The following is a 16273-nucleotide window of genomic DNA, read 5'->3' on the forward strand; positions in this document are numbered from 1 at the left end:
GGGAAAGGCTGCTGGTGACCTCTGGTGGCCATCGAGAACTGGGCAGAAGAGTTGGGACAAAGCTTAACCTGAAGGATTACGTTCTATTCCTGGAACCTTAGACTGTTGTACTCACTGAGCAAGAGATTATAACCACTTAGGAAGCATTTCCTGTGGTTTCTCTGAGCCAGGCCTGTTCCCAAGGAATACTGCTCTCACTCTTTCCTCTTAGAGCTGCTCCCAACTAATGAAAGAAGACAAACTGGGAGTGGGAAACCAAGGAGGCCTCTCCCAACTCAGCAGGTGAGGGCAGGGCTGTCAGTAGAGGATCCCAAAAAAACAATTTGAATTGCCACAGTGAGAGACAAGAACATTCCAGACAGAGAAGGAGTATAAAACACACTAAGCAGGGTGCTGACCCAAGAGCCAAACGTCTCTGAAAGCAGAAGGGGAACCTCAAAGGGCAGGTTGAATGTGGCCATGAGACCTTAGAAGCTGGGTGATGATGGGATGTAAATGCCCTAGGCCTGAATCTGAGGCAGGATTACCAAAAGTTCTGAGTCTACCCTTGTACCAGACTAGCTAGGGCTACATAGCATAACCTTGTCAAAAAAAAAAAAGATAAAAGAAAACCACTCTGGCCATCTGGTGAGGACAAGGCTGGGGGAGTGTTGGCAGCAGGGATGGAGAGGAATACCAAGGGTCTGGTGCTGTGAGGGGCAGAGGTGACATGCAGGGGAGGGAAATGGTGGCAGGAAGCAGCCACGCATGATCATCTAGAGCATGGGACTGGCAGTCAGGGCAGGGCCCCAGTCTACAGGCAGGCCTAGGGTAGTGAGTACTGTGTTATCACTCTGGCTTATTAGAGCCCTTTCCACCACCTCCTGAGCTGCGTCTCCTGCTCCCTCTTCAGCCTTGGTCTACCCTGGAACCTGAGCCAGAGGGCCCACTGGGTTGGTTTGGTCTCAGAACCATGGGAAACCAAGAATCACACTTCCATGGCCCCAAGAATTGCTGCTCATTACTGCCCCTGCCTTGGCCTTTCTTTATGCTTTTCCATGAAGCAGCCCACCTTCCAGGTAGAGCCTACACTGCAAAGCCCCAGCTCTATAGAGAGAAGAGGCTGAACCTAGGTCTCCCTGTACCCCCAAATGCTGCAAAGAGGCAAGCAGACACAGACTAGTTGGGGCTTTTCCCCCTACTCTGAAGGAAGTAAAGAAAAAAAAAATTTTTTTAATCTGTAATCCCTAACCCACTCAATTTTAAACACAGGCCAGGTCCTGCCAAGCCTTCTTCCGAAGCAGTCTGTAGTCTGCTCCATCCCCAGCTCTGGAGTCCTGAGTAGAGGGAAGCTGTTCGCTGGCTGCTTCTGGCTTCAGACCAGAGCTCCAGCACACATAGGGGTCATGGCCCTAGTGCCAGAGCACCACCTTCCTGCCCTGGTCCACGCTCACAACATGGCTCCCAGAGAAGCACCAGGCCACGGCGTTGACAGCAGCACTGAAAAGAAGGGTGGACAGGTCTCAGGAAGGCAGCACAAGCAGGCCTGCAGCCTGGCTCTGCCCCTCACCACCCAACCTAGGCAGTTTGAGGCACCTCTCTGAACCCATTTCCTCATCTATGAAACAGGCTCCCGGGACCGTGGTAAGGATGGGCCCAAGTGTATGTGGAAGGTCTAAGGACATGTACGGGGGACATGTCAGAACCTGGTAGGCAGGCAAGGTGGTCTTCTACTCACCAGTGGGGTCCCCACAGGCTGCTCTCCAGTTTCCCAGTGTCCACATCCCAGATGTACAGGGCTCCATTTGAGGAGCCTACTAGTGCATAGCTTCTGTCAGGGCTGCAGCAGTCACAGCATAACAAGAGAAAGGGGCTCAGAGGTGTGGAAACACACACACACACACACACACACACACACACACACACACACACACACACACGGGCTAGACAGGTAAGCCCTCCCAGACACACCTGAACACAGCTTTGGTCCAGTCAGAACCGCATTTGAAGCCATCTGCCCTGAGGATGGATAGGGCTGGGGTAAGAAGCCAAGTTGCTGACAGTGAGCGAGTCCAGCTTCTAGACATGAGAAAGGGCCAGCACCTAGGCAGGTCCTGGTCTAGAGGGGCTACCAATCCCCCACACTCACCCCTCCAAGGCCTTGCACAGGAAAGGCACAGTTGGCCCAGGCTGGTACCTGAACACCTGGCGGATATTGCTGACACGCAGGTCGATGACCTTGAGTGTATTGTCTCGGGAACAACTGAGCAGATGCATCTGGTCATGGCTGAGGCTCAGGGAGGTGACCCGGCCTTGCACTGGGATGACCTGGATACAGTGGGGGCCCCTAAGGAGCAGGAACAGAAAGGGGTGAGGATGAAACCCTCCTAGGGCACTCCTGGCAGGCTGGTATGGCAACTTTCCCTACTAACATAGTCCAGGGGTGCCCAGAACCTGGATACCTAGGGCTGAAGCAGCTACCCTCCTTCCCACTTGAGAGACCTTGGTTTGCGAGCTGGAGCCTTGAGGAGCCTTGGGTCACTTAGGGAAACAGTGAAATGATGGTCTTTAAAATTTTGAGAGCCAGGCCAGGTGTGGTGGTGCATGCTTTTAATCCCAGCACTCAGGAGGCAGAGGCAGGTGGATCTCTGTGAGTTCAATGCCAGCCTGGTCTACATAGTAAGTTCCAGGCCAGCTGGGGCTACAGGGAGACCCTGTCTCAAAAAGACAAAAAAAAAAAAAAAAAAAAAAGGAGAGCCACAGCAGTTAAGAACACTTGCTGCTCTTGCAGAGGGCCCCAGTTTGGGTCTCAGCACCCACATGGTGTAACTCCAGTTCCAGAAGATCTGACACCCTCTTCTGGCTTTTGTGGGTACTGCACGCATGTGGGGCACTTACATACATGTAGGCAAAACACCCTTAACACATAAAATTTGTTTTAATCATTTTTTTAAAATGTGAGAACCAGGTATGGTGGCACAGGCCTATAACCACAGCCAAGGCAGGAGAATCCTAAGTTCAAGACCAGCCTGGACAACGTTATTGAGACCTTGTCTCAAAATAAGAATATAAAGGGGCTGAGAATGAACCAGTGGTAGAGCATTCACCCAGCAGACACAAGGCCCTGGGTTCAATTCCCAGCAAAGGAGCAATCTCAGAAGACAGAGGCTGCAGACCTGTGCGGCTCTAGCTCTGCTTTTGTCAGCCACTTGGGCCTGACCTAATGCTTGGAGTTCCATGGTTTTTTTTGGTCTTTTTAAGACAAGGTCTCCCTGTAGCCCCAGCTGTCCTGGAACTCACTATGTAGACCAGGCTGGCCTTGAACCCTCAGAAATCCACCTGTCTCTGCCTCCCAAGTGCTGGGATTAAAGGCATGTGCCACCACACCCAGCTTGGATTTTCACTTTTAAAAAATACTTACAATTTATTATTTTTATCTTATGTGTATGAGTGTATTGCCTGCATGCGTGTAAGTGCACCCATGTTGTACAATGCCCATGGAGGTCAGAAGAGGGTGTCTGATCCCCTAGAACTGAAGTTACAGATGGTTAGCACCATGTGGGTGCTGGGAATAGAACCTGAGTCCTCTTAAAGAGCAACCAGTGCCCTTAACCACTAAGCCAACTCTCCAGTTCGACTTTTTCTAAAAAAATATTTTACTATGCACAAGTATATTGTCTGCATGTATGTAAGTGCGCAAATGTGGTGCAATGCCCACAGAGGTCAGAAGAGGGCATCAGATCCCCTGGAACTGAAGTTACAAATGGTTGTTAGCTGCCATGTGGGTGCTAGGAATCAACCCCAGGTCCTCTGCAAGAGCAGCCAGTGCTCTTAACCACTGAGCCATCTCTCCAGCCCCAGATTTTAACTTTAAAAAGCAACTATTTTTTTTTGTTTTTGACTAAAAAATGGTCATGAAATGGAAAAAGGTGTTTGTCCATGTTGGTTATAAGGCCCAGAAACAGCCAAGTGCTGACCTGAGAGCCACTAAGAAGGTGGCACAGCGCCCCAGGCACACTGAATCCTCAACAACCATGCCCAGCAGAAACCACCCACTGGCAATACCAGTACCATAGCCTCATTTCTCCAAGATCCCATGACCCTTCCTGCCACAGCCAGAGAAAGGAATGAACACCCAAGGCCCTCTGCCACCCACAACCCATGCCTGTCACCTGCTGTCCCAGAACCGGATCTTCTGGTCGTTGTGGCCACTGATGATGATATGGTCCCCGCACACCACATCATTACAGTAGGAAAGGACATTGATGGTTCTGGAACCTGGGAGCCAATGGACAGAGTCTAGAGTCTCAGAGAGTCATTAGGAGCCACTAAATGTGGGGACTCTAAGGTCCAGCTAGGCAGTGTCCTCCTAAGATTGGAGCCTAGGTCTTCCCAGGATAAGGCTCACCCCACCTCTAATTCACCTACCCAAAGCCCAAGGTCACCAAGAAATTAGGACGAGATTACGAGTGGGGGACAGTTTGATCCCAAATGGATATAATCCCAGAGCCACTCCCACAGAGAAGGCAGGGTCCCTTGTGCCTGGGGGCTGTGGAGGGGGGGGGGCAGGTGGGACTGGGCCTCACAGTAGGCACGGCCAAGGTCCCACTCCTTCACTGTCCGGTCTCGGCTCCCAGTCACTGCCTGGTGCCTCGTTAGCTTGAATTTGGCAGCTGTCACTTTGTCCTTGTGTCCAGACAGGGTCTCCTGTCCCCGTCACAGATATGGATTAAGCCAAGACCCCATAACAGCCACCCTCCAAGTCCTGAGGCATGACTCTTGACCCCTAAGCAACCTCCCCAGTCCAGTCTCACCTTGGACTGTGTCTCTCCCACCTTCCAGAGCTGTGCAGCTTGGTTGTAAGTAGCTGCCAAAACCTGGGCTCCCTGGAGAAGAGTAGGAAAGGTGCTAGGTCACACTAAGCCTGGTAACAGCAATGGTCCTCACGCCAGACAGCTGGTCCTCAACACAGGGAGGTGAGTGTAGCTCTTCTAGGGCAGGTTCTAAGATACCCAGGATGTGCCCTCGGCCCAGAGCCCAACCCCACTGCCTAGTGTGGAGACTGAGGTGACACCCATGCCACCAGGGCAGTCTCCTTACTGAGGGATCAAAGTCCACACTGGTGATGCTGCCACCAGCTCCTTCGAGGGTCTGGTTTGCCTCCAGGCGACCTGATAGAGCAGGGAAAGGGGTGGTGAAGTGAGATCACGAGCCTTATGAAATAGAGGAACTGAGACATAGCAGGAAGTAAAGGACAGGAGGTGGGAACTGTCTTGGGGCCTGGGATGGAAGCTTCATCTCTTCAAATGGCTGGCATAGCCCCAGCAGCAGTTAGGCAGTTTACAGTGCTAGACCGGACAAGAGAGGAGGGCCTGTCCCTATGTCACACAGCAGACTTCTATGAAGCTTTCAAGGACCAGTGCTGAGTCCCCAATACATGGCCACAGAGCACAGGACCTGGAACAAAGTGGACAATCAATGCTGGTCACCTCATTAATTTATGGGAGCGCAAATGATACTAAAAAGGTGGCCTGGTGGACCCAGGGACTTGCTCAAGACCTGGCTCTGTAGGCCCTCAGGTTCAGGGGTCCCTACCTGCCCCCCCCCTCCATAGACGGCATCTGGGCTTGGCCCTTCCCATCCTGCAGGTCTGGGCCCAAGGAGCTGCTCCTTCAGAGCATCAAGTTCAGTCCCCTTCCTTCCCAGTTTCTAGCCACTGCTCACTGGATCGTTCTACAGGGGAAAACAAGTTTAAGACCATGGCCCTCCCAGGAGCAAACTGAGAATGGGGTCTGCAGAGAATGTGCTGCGTTGGCTTACCAGAAGGAACCCTTACCTCCCACAACATTCCAGAGATGGATAAGGCGGTCAGCCCCACCAGTGGCCAGGAGACTGCTGTTGGGGCCAAAACAAACAGCATTGACCTCAGAGAGATGGGCTTCCTGTAGAAAAAGGTGTGGTTGGTACCCTGGGTCTTCCCCACTTATGCCTCTTTGTGCCCACTCACAGTTCTCATACCTGTTCCTGGCTTGTCAACCCTGTCCTAGGTCTCTAAAAAGCCTGAGTGTCAAACACAGCCCCAGCAGATCTTCCCACCTCTGCCTAGACCTCTGCTGCTCCACACCCCATGCTGGGTGCCTGCCTCCTGTCTCACCCTTTGTAGTCTATACCCCACTGTAAAATGCCTGTGTGGTTCCCACCACAGGCTGCAGGCGAACTCCTCCTGCTGAGGCCCAGCCTTATTTTCTGGGCCTACTTGGGCCATCCCTGAGTATTTTTTAAATTACTATTTTTAAATTGTACGTGTATGCGTGTTTTTGCCTGCATGTATGCAAATGCGCTTGTGTCATGCAATGCCACGGAGGACAAAAGAGGGCATTAGATCCCATGGAACTGAAGTTAAGGACTGTTAGCCATCACATGGGTGCTGGGAACCAAACCTGGGTCCTCTTCAAGAACAGCCAATGCTTCTCTAGCCCCTCCCTGAGAATCTTTATCAACACCCCAGGCATGTGGCCCAGCTCCTTCCTTACCAAGACATCCTGAGCCTGGGTAGGAATTTGGGCAGCCACACACATAGGGATGCTTTGGTAGCGGGGCTCAGGAGCACCCCCAACTGAGTGACCTCTCCTCTTCTTGAAACTATAGGGGTGGGAAAAAAAGGTATTTAGCAAGGCCTGCTGGCACAAGGCTTTGAGCTCTCCTGAAACGACAAGAAGCAGACATGACAGGTAGCAGAACATAGTCCCAAGGTACAGTGAGCAAGATCCACAACACAGCCTGACCCCTGTGAAGCTATGAGGGCTGTACATTGAGACAGGCAGGTGTGAGGCAGCGTGGCAGGTACAGAGAAATGTTGGGGCTATAGTTTCAGTCGTGGCATTACCCCTAATGGGCTCTGTTATTCTGAAAAAAAACATTGGACATTTCTGAGCCTCAGTTTCCCAACTGAGTAGGAGTTCCCATCCAGCCTCAGGCTGGAACTCTTAGTCCCCTGTAAGAACCTTGTGTTAAGCACAGACATTGTAAACCTGGAAAACAGTTGGCAGGAGTTATGAGGCCATCTACCCAGCCCCTGCCTCTGGAATGCAACAAGACATGCATACAGATGGGGGTTGGGGCACCATATGGATAGACAGACCAAGCCTGGGCTCAGAAAGCCTGACAAGGGGCTCGAACTGTTTCACACACATTTTCACACACACTTACTCCAGCAGCCCCTTCACCACATCCACACAGCGGGACAGTGTCAGAGAGGTAGCCGAGGCAGACCTGGGGCAGAATGGAGAGACGGACTAAGGGACCGGCCCATGGTTGTGCAGACAATCACTGATTCCTACAGTTTGCTAGAGATCTGGAAGAGTCTGTGATCACTCAAAACAGGAAACAACTTGGCTCCTTGAAGACCAGGAGAGGCATGACACAGACCAAACCCACCCAGAAAGGTGAGAGCAGGGAGAGCTTTGGCAATAAATGCTTCCCCAAGCCTTCACCCAGATGGTAGGACGTTCCTCACTTCCCAAGCACTCACCAACAAAAGCTCCTGAGAGACAGACAGCTCAGGCCTGTGGGGAAGGCTAAGAAGAGGAAGGTGCTCCCAGGCTGAAAGCACAGGTCTGGGATAGTGGGCAGGGAAATTGCTGAGCAGCCCCAGAAATGCCCAGACACCCCATCCTGGGGTGGCTGGATCTATCCAGGGCTGCCAAGAATTTTAAGGACCAGAATTTCAGGATCCCCCTGCTCATTCACTGTCCTAGAGCTGGAACATGGGAGCTTGCAGGAAAGACTTAAAGGAAAAGTCTCCAAGCTGGCAAACAGGCAGGAGCAGCAGCCCAATGACAGGCCAATCGAGATATAGTGGAAGCCCAGCATGATGATGCATGCCTAGAGTCCCAACCTTGGAAGGTAGTGGCAGGAGGCTCAGGAGTTCAAGATCATCCTTGACTACACAGAGAATTTGAGGCCAGCCTGGGCTACAAAGAACACTGTCTTTAAAAAAAAAAAAAAAAGATGTAATGGGGACTGAGAAGCAGTTAGATTCAAGCTCCAATGGGATCCAAATGTGAACACATCGACACACATTCACACTCAAGTATGCTCACCAACCTTGCGCACATGGGCCCATGTCCCTGTGTGTACACACACACACACACACACACACACACACACACACACACGCACACTCTTGTGCTTACATACACATGCCTGGGACAGCTGAACCTTGGGTCTTGTCCAATTTCTTCCTGGTGACAACCTTTCCTAAGCCTTATACCTTACCCACAGAGCCCAGGTCCTGGGAAAGAGAGAAAGGGGCGATACTGCCTCCAGGCACTGGAGGTCAAACCAGTACAGGGCTGTACAACACCAGCCTCTCCCGGAGCACCCTCCCCCAACTCAAAACCTGGCCCCAAGATCCCAGAAGACACTGGCAGCCTCTGGGTGGGGCCTGGCTCAGGTGGGACAGCAGCTGGGTGCTCACCTGAAGGGCCTCTTCCACGTCCCACAAGCCTCACTCTCCGGGAACTCCGGCTCAGCGGCAGGGGCCAGTGTCACCGTCTCCTCCCTGATACCATCGTCTAGTGTGTTTGGAATCCTGGGAGAGAAATGAAGCTCAGGAATTCCAAAAAAGGCGAGCCCCTCTCTGCCCAGCACTAGACAGGGTGAAGAGCTGAATTCCCAGCGGCTAGGGACCATGTACTGTCTCCCATGACCACACACCTTTGCACGTGCTCAGGGATCTCGGGTGTGTACACAGGCACTCAGGTATACCTGTGGCCACTTGGAGGCCAGCAAGAATGGGGCGTGGATAGAAAGGAGTCGTGGGCACACCCCAGGGCAGCTCCCAAGACAGGGATCAGCGCTGGTCCCTCCCCGTTCTTACTCGCTGATGCTCACGGTCCGCTTAGCCGCCTTCTTCAGCTCCTGGGACACCAGAGCCTGGTTGGCCCTGGCAGGAGAAAAGCACCCTAAAGGCTGGATTGCCGCACCTTGCAGGTAGGGTATTCCAGCCAGAGCCGGTCTCTTCTCCCCAGGAGTAGGTCCTCATCCCTCCCTTTGAACTAGGCAGTCCAGACTCCTTCCCAAAGGCGTGACCTATCCTTCAAAAGGGCGGGGTCCTGCCCCCTCACCTCTCACGGCGCTCGTTGCACAGGTTGCGCTCCGCAGCAGCGCGCGCCTTACGCTGCACTAGCAGATCTAGCAGGTCGCGGGCCTCCTCCTGGAGCCTGCGCAATGTCGCCTCCCCGTGCACTGCGTTCGCGCGCAGCCCCTCATAGGCCTCCCGCAAAGCGGCGTTTTGTTCCAGCCGTTCCTTCAGCTGCCGGGCTTGCTGTGTTCGCGCCTCCCGCAGCTGCACCACGCAGGCCTCCAAGGCCCCCAGCCTGCAATGAGGAGACAGCCGGCGGTGGCCCCGAGAGTCCTCGGACCCCCACCAGGTCCGGGGTGCGCGCTCAGGCCGTGCCACACAGCCCCCTCGCTTTGGGCAGAGATCGTCCTGACCCCCTTGCCTCACCTGCCTTGCCGCTCCTCTAGCTGTGACTGCAGGGTGTCCAGGGCTGCGCCCTTCTCCACCACCTGGTAGGCCATCTGGGGGCAGGGGGACGGGACAGGTGGGCATCGGCGCCTCTGTAGGGTGGACCGAGCCAGCCACCGCGCCGCCTCCCCCTTCCTGACTAGGAAGCCCACGCTAGATCAGTTTGGATCTTGCATAACGTTGCAGCTTCATGGGACAGTGGACAGACCCTGGGCTCGCGAATCTGACCCGCGAATCTTAGCTGTGTCCCCCGTGTTCTCGGTGACCCTGCGTTAGTTATTTAACCTCTGCAACAAAAGGAATCTGTTCTGTTTCCTAACCTGTACAATAGAAATTCAAGGGCTTAGCTGATCACAAGGAAACCCAGAACTATTACCAGGAACTTAAAATAATGGCAGAGGTGTAGCTAGCATGTACATGGGTCCTGTCTGTTCCAAGCACTCTCTACAGATTAACTTTTTTTTTTTTTTTTTTTTTTTTTGGTCTTCCTGAGGCAGGGTCTCCCAGTAGCCCCAGGTGGCCTGGAACTATGTAGACCAGGCTGGCCTTGAACTCAGTGATCCGCCTACCTCTGCCTCCAGGGGCTGGGATTAAACCACCACGCCCAACTCTACGTGTTTTTTCTATGTGATTTTTGTTTTGTTTTGACTTACTTTTTTTTCTTTTGGTCTTTTTGAGACAGGGTCTTCCTGTAGCCCCAGCTGTCCTGGAACTCACTATGTAGACCAGGCTGCCCTTGAACTCACAGAGATCCGCCTGCCTCTGCCTCCCAAGTGCTAGGATTAAAGGTGTGCGCCACCATGCCCAGCTTTAAATTTTATGTGTATGAGTGTATTACTTGCTTGTGTATAAGTGCACTCGTGTCAGGTAATGCCCACAGAGGACAGAAGAGGGCATCAGATCCCCTGGAACTGGAGTTACTCCTGGTTGTTGTCCACCATGTGGGGGCTGGGAGTCCAACCCTAGTCTCTTCTGCAAGAGTAGCCTGTATTCTTAACCACTGAGCCATCTCTCCAGCCAGTGATTTTTATTTTTTTGAGACAGGGTCTCACTATGTAGCCCTGGCTGGCCTGAAACTCACTATGTAGACCAGGCTGGTCTTGAACTCATGAGATTGAACTGCTTCTGCTTCCCAAGTGCTGGGATTAAAGGTGTGCGCCAACACATATTAACTCTTAATCTCCATAATAACGCCAAACGGAAGCACTGTCATTTTCATTTTACACATGAAGATGTTGGCACAGGTTAGGCATCTTGCCCAGTCACACAGCTAAGTGACAGAGCTGATATTTGAATGTAAGCCTCCTAACTACATTTACTCCATGTAAAGTGCTGGTCTACAGCAAGCAGTCAAGGGATGTGAGCATTATTTCCCATCTTGCAACACACGGCATCCCATCCCATCCCCCACCACTGTCCTGCGCAGGCATACAAGACTAAGAATAGGAACGGGACCCAGACTGAATCCTGGAGCCGTAGGCTGAGGGTCATCTCTACACACCTACCAGTATCTCAGCCTTCCTTCATTGAGAGCCAAGAACTGGGAAGGCCACAGGGATGCAGCCCCATTCTCTGCTTTTAGTGCTGAGACCCAGGGAGAAAGATCGAGAGGCAAGGCTATGCCTACCAGTGTGGCAAAAGGAACCCGAGAACCACAGACTAAGCACCTCTGGCTCAGGAAATCACAGTAGCTAGGGGCTCTTGTTGCTAACCTGTTCCTGGTTCCTTCTCCATGGGGCCTGGGAAGGGTGCACTGAGGAGAAGTCTGGGGCTGCTCACTCCCTTGATACAACTCCCCATGTGAGAGACCTGGAGAGGAACCCTGCACAAACAGGACAGGGCACCTAATTTCATAACTGACACAGTTACAACATCTATCATTCTTTTCACCACTGAGCAATCTGATCACCATCTCCACTTTCCTCACCTGTCACTTGCTTTCACTTAAACTATTCAATGTATCTGATACTTTTCAAAATTCACATGGTAGACAGGAGTGGAAAAACTGCTTAGTGGTTGCCAAGGATTAGGGATGTTGGGGTGTGACTGAAAAAGGATAGCAAGAAAAGAGGTCCTGTGGTAACTAAACACTGCAATATCCTGAGGGTTACAAAAATCTGTGCATGTGATAATGTCACACCATTGTCAGAATGCAACCTCATAGCACTCTAGGGAGAGGCCGTCGAATACCTTCATAACTCATTCCCACCCTGTGTTGGGCAGGTGACAAGGCATGCTATGACTAGACATGTAATTACTGGCTCATCACAGTCTCCATGGAAACCCATGGAGCCAGGTCTAATTTATGGCTGTACTCTCTGATCCTTGGGTATAGCAATTGTCAACAAATAGTTGTTGAAAGAATGGAGAATCATAGAAAGTAAATTTATGTGGATAGAGGTTCAAGTCCATGGTCCACCTCTCTAAGCCCCAGTATATTCCTCTGCAACCATAAAGTTATGGAGAATTGACTGAGATAATATAGCAAACACACTTACTGACTGGCTTCTGTGGACCCTGTCTTCCCACCCCAACATTCTCAGAGCCAGTCCTACTTACCTCACCACACACCAGCTGGAGCCCCTTCTCCTCCTCCTGCCATTTCACCCTCAGGGTGACTGGTGATAAAATTTGGTCAGACACAGTTCCTGAGGACTCTTCCCTGCCAACCAATCACAATAGTGTTCATGGCCCTTCCATTCCCCGTCCCCAGTGCCCAAAGTGTCCCTCCAAGGGTGCCACATAAAAAGCTTGAGGAGCCATTAGCTTTCTCTAGGGGAAGGTGGAAGCCAATCAAAGAACAACTCATAAATAAGTTGTCTGTGACCCCTCTGCTCTAGGACAGTCCAGACCTTGGGTTCCCAAGCTAGTGACCCTCCTCAGGAAGTACCTTCTAGCCAGGCAAGGTGATGTACCCCTTACCCAGCAGAGGCAGAGGCAGGTGGATCTCTCTGAGTTCCAGGCCAGCCTGGTCTACATAGTTCCAGGCCAGCTGGGGCTTCAGGGAGACCCTGTTTTAAAAAAAGAAGCTTCTAGCACAATGGCTTGTTGCTTGTTATCTCAACACAAAGGAGACTTAGGCAGGAGGATTCTGAGTTCAAGCTCAGCCTGGGCTATATAGCAAGACCCTATGTCAGAAGAGAGCTAGGGGCTGGAGAGATGGCTCATTCAGTGAAGTGCATGACACATGGGCACAAGGACCTGAGTTTGATCCCTAGCACCCACAGAAAAATCCAGGCACAGTACACCTGAAATCCCAGAGCTGAGGAAGTAGAGACAGGAGGATTCTTGGGGCTTGCTGGCCAGCCAGTCTTGACAAATCAGCCAGCTATGGATTCAGTGAAATACCTTATCTAAAAACTAAGGTGGAGAGTGACTGAGGAAGACCCCTGCTGTGAACCTCTGGTCTCCACAAAAGTGAACATATATACATGAAAAAGAGAGCTGGGTGTGGTGCTGTAGTATACATCTGGAATCCCAACACCTGGGAGGTAGAGGCAGGAGAATCAGGAGTTGAAGGTCAGCTACATATCCAGATGAAGGCCAACCTAGGCTACATGAGACTCTGCCACCCCCCCCAAAAGAACCATCTGCTTCCAGCTCTGTCTCCAGCCCATTCCCTGCACTTGTCATCATTCCCTCTTTGGAATAAGTAACAAGACCCTTTTGGTAGGCATCAGATGAGGGGCAGAGAGGTGGCAAGACTCAGGGGAAAACAGGCATACAGGATTGGAGGAGAGGCAAACAGAGAAGGGTTAGGAGAAAGAGTCTAAGCAGCTGGCTTGGGGAGGGCTCAAGGAGCGTCTCTGCCCCTTTCACCCCAGCAGCCACAGGCTGAGGTGCCAAGGCTGAGAACAGCATAGGAGAGGGGGCTAGCCCAGGTGCAAGCAGCCCATTGTGACCACTGGCAAATAAACTCACCAGGAGCCCTGGTGGGCAGTGGGGGTGACATCCTTTGACTCCCACTTCAGCTTTTCTGAGAACTTGGCTAGCAGCTCAGCCTTCTCTAGGAGATGGTTATCTAGGGGTACAAGAGGGTGAGCCTGAAGCAGAGACAGATAGTGATCAGCAGACCCCTGGCATAAAAGTTCCCTCTGGCTGGGAAGGCTGCAGGAGCCCGAGGAACCTCCTGGGAGCTAGGCTCTGCTCCTTCCTATGGGATATTTATGCCTGGCACAGACTCTTCACAGCATTGGCCCACAGACGTCCCCTGTGGAAAGAGGAAAGAGGACTTGCTCTCCCAGGGACAGAAGGACCTCCCAGCTGGGGACAGAAATGGCTGGGTACCACACACTGAAGGACCCTCAAAAGGAAGCAAGGGGGCTGGGATTAACTCATCTCTGCCAGGGGAAAAGCCTGGCTCCAAAGCATAATGAAGCAAACAAAACTGCACCTGCCTGTGGCCTCAGAAGTAAGTCGCTTCCCCTCCAAGGGCTCTACTTTGCAGTGATGTAATCCTAACTTCCCCCAGTAGGTTCCCCCAGATCAAAAATGAAAGTTCTTTTTGTATTTATCCAACAGAGTTTCTTAAATTTGATGGTTTGACCTTAGAATGCCACCCCCATACACCCCTTTCCAGTCACTTATTTTTTTTTAAGAGTTACTGGGCAGGTTGGGGGGCGGGGATAAGCTCAGGCCTAGATCCGCATCGCACTTCCCTCAGCCTGCACCCAGCCCAGCCCACTGTCACCTTGACTGAGGTTCCTGGGCCTGGTCTAGTTCTCAACACCACCATCCCCAGCACATTGAAACGAGGTCCCAGTATGCCTAATTTAAAGAAATCTGAGGTTAGGGACATGAATTATCCAAGACCTCAGAGATGACTTTGGTCTAAGCTAGCTCCCTTGGGAGCTGGGGAGGTCCTGGGGTGGCCCCTCCTCAAGCTGGATGGCTCCACTACCCATCAGAGCAACTGGAGAAGTGAGGCTGCCTGGAAATAGAAGGGTACAGCCTTAGAGAGGACCAGCCCCTAGAAGGTTCCGGGACAAGAGCGCGTTTGTGTAGGTGTATCAACAAACTCCACGAAGCAGCAGCAGGGACTGTGGTTAGACTTTCTGCCCCAAACATAAAATCACAGTTGACCAGAGTTGAAACATAGCTGCGCCTCAGTGGATCCCAACTTGAACTGCCACGCCCCCTCCTGGCCAAGCCGCGTCCGGGTGAAACTGAGGCCCCTTCGAGCTACGATCTAGGCATCAAGGCGTTGGACGAACCCGATAACCCATTTGGTAGCAGAGCCTGGGACAGTTTCACAAGTGGCTGCTCGGCACACGCCCGCCTGCCTTGACTGAGCTTCGGGCACTAAAGGGACTGACCAGGCCCAGCCCCGGGGACTGCCAGGGAGGCTACTGCGCAGAAGCGCCTGCGGGGCCAGCTAGGATGCCCAGCGCAGGGAGGCAGTGACGGGTCCAGGGGGTTCCCAGCAGGACCGGCGGGAAGCGGCAGGCCCCACAGGCCGGCGGGACGAGCCCTCTCCCCGACCCGGGAGCCCTGTCTTCTCCGACGCAATCCCCGGAGTCCCCGGCGCGCACTCACAGGCGGGCACCAGCTCCATGAACAGGGCTTTCTGCGTGCGGTCCCGCTGCCGCAGCTGCCGCACGATGTGGCGCTTCCACTGGGCGCCCGACGCGCGGGGGACGCTGGGGACGCTGGGCCCCTCCATGGCCGCCGAGTCCCGCGCCGCGGCGCGCTCCGCCCCCTTGAGCAGGCGGGAGCTGCGCCTTGTGGGACTCCGTGACGTCAGGGCGGCGGGGATTTCCCCCGGCGCTACCAAGTGCGTGCTCCGGGGAGAGCTGGAACTAGAGCAGCCAGCCAGGGACTAGCGGTACCGCGGCTTCCCCTACCCGGTCGTTCGACCCTCTTCGGATGAATGCGGAGGATTCTCATCGCCTACCCGGCGCCGGCTGCGCTCTAAGTCCCAGACTAGAGACTGAGGTAGAACTCTTGCTTAGTTTGCGCGAGGCCCTGGGTTCAAATCCCCAGCATCTAAGCGGAGACCCAGCCCTGCGCTTCTGGACTGGAGGACCAAGTTTTAGAGGCCCCGTTGGTTGCAAATTTTAGGCCTTTAAGAAAAAAGATGCAGGAGACAGGAGAGGTGGCTCAGCGATTAAGAGCACTGGTTGCTCTTGCAAAGGACCCAGGTTCAATTCCCAGCACCCACATGGCAGCTAACAACTTGATCTAACGCCCTCCCCTGGCCTCTTGGGAGCATTGCACACACAGGTGCACTTACATACATGCAGGCCATATACTCAAAAGTTTTTTTTAAAATTGATTTGTTTTTATTATACGTGTATGAGTGTTTGACCTGCATATATGTAAGTGCACCCATGTCCTGCAATGCCCGTGGAGGTCAGAAGAGGGCATCAGATTTCTCTGAAACTCCAGTTCCAGAGGGTTCTTGGGCCATGTGGGTGTTGGGAATCAAACCTGGGTCCTCTGCAAGTGCAGCCAGTACTCTTAACCACTGAACCATTTCTCCAGCCACCACCCCCCAATTTAAAAAAAAAAATTATGTGTATGAGTGTATTGTTTGCATGTAGGTAGATGCACGTGCACCCTGTCATGCAGTGCTGGTGGAGGTCAGAGGAGGGCGTCAGATCCCCTGGAACTGGAGTTTCGGATGGTTGTTAGCTGCCGTGTGGGTTGCTGGGAATTAAACCTGGGTCCTCTGCAAGAGCAGCCAGTGCTCCATCTCTCCAGAGCCCCCCCCCAAAAAAAATTTTTTTAAAGATACAGCCAAGTGTGGTGGTGTACACCTTT

The 16273-nt window shown here is 52.8% G+C and overlaps 1 protein-coding gene across 8 annotated transcripts; it reads right to left on the minus strand.

Moving 5' to 3' along the window:
* Positions 1-1192: 1192 nt before the first annotated feature.
* Atg16l2 (autophagy related 16 like 2) lies at positions 1193-15200 on the minus strand. Of its 8 annotated transcripts, XM_029555893.1 has the most exons (19): positions 15047-15162; positions 14202-14278; positions 13433-13532; positions 12071-12173; positions 9491-9564; positions 9108-9359; positions 8861-8926; positions 8459-8572; positions 7189-7251; positions 6513-6621; positions 5816-5921; positions 5080-5150; positions 4794-4865; positions 4566-4686; positions 4152-4257; positions 2177-2326; positions 1951-2058; positions 1718-1819; positions 1193-1479 (listed from the first exon to the last, which is right to left on the minus strand). In XM_029555893.1, exons 5-19 carry the CDS (start codon positions 9562-9564, stop codon positions 1392-1394), a joined length of 1602 nt encoding a protein of 533 aa, XP_029411753.1. In that variant the 5' UTR covers positions 12071-12173; positions 13433-13532; positions 14202-14278; positions 15047-15162; the 3' UTR covers positions 1193-1391. The 8 variants fall into 8 exon arrangements, with proteins under 8 accessions (XP_029411753.1, XP_008850952.1, XP_017658561.1 ...); XM_008852730.3 differs by lacking the exon at positions 14202-14278 and having other exon boundaries at positions 1951-1998; positions 15047-15200; XM_017803072.2 differs by lacking the exon at positions 14202-14278 and having other exon boundaries at positions 15047-15200.
* Between the last annotated feature and the right edge of the window lie 1073 nt (positions 15201-16273).

The sequence above is a fragment of the Nannospalax galili genome, unplaced genomic scaffold, assembly GCF_000622305.1.
Source record: "Nannospalax galili isolate Female #2095 unplaced genomic scaffold, S.galili_v1.0 scaffold686, whole genome shotgun sequence".
Classification (NCBI taxonomy): Eukaryota; Metazoa; Chordata; class Mammalia; order Rodentia; family Spalacidae; genus Nannospalax; species Nannospalax galili.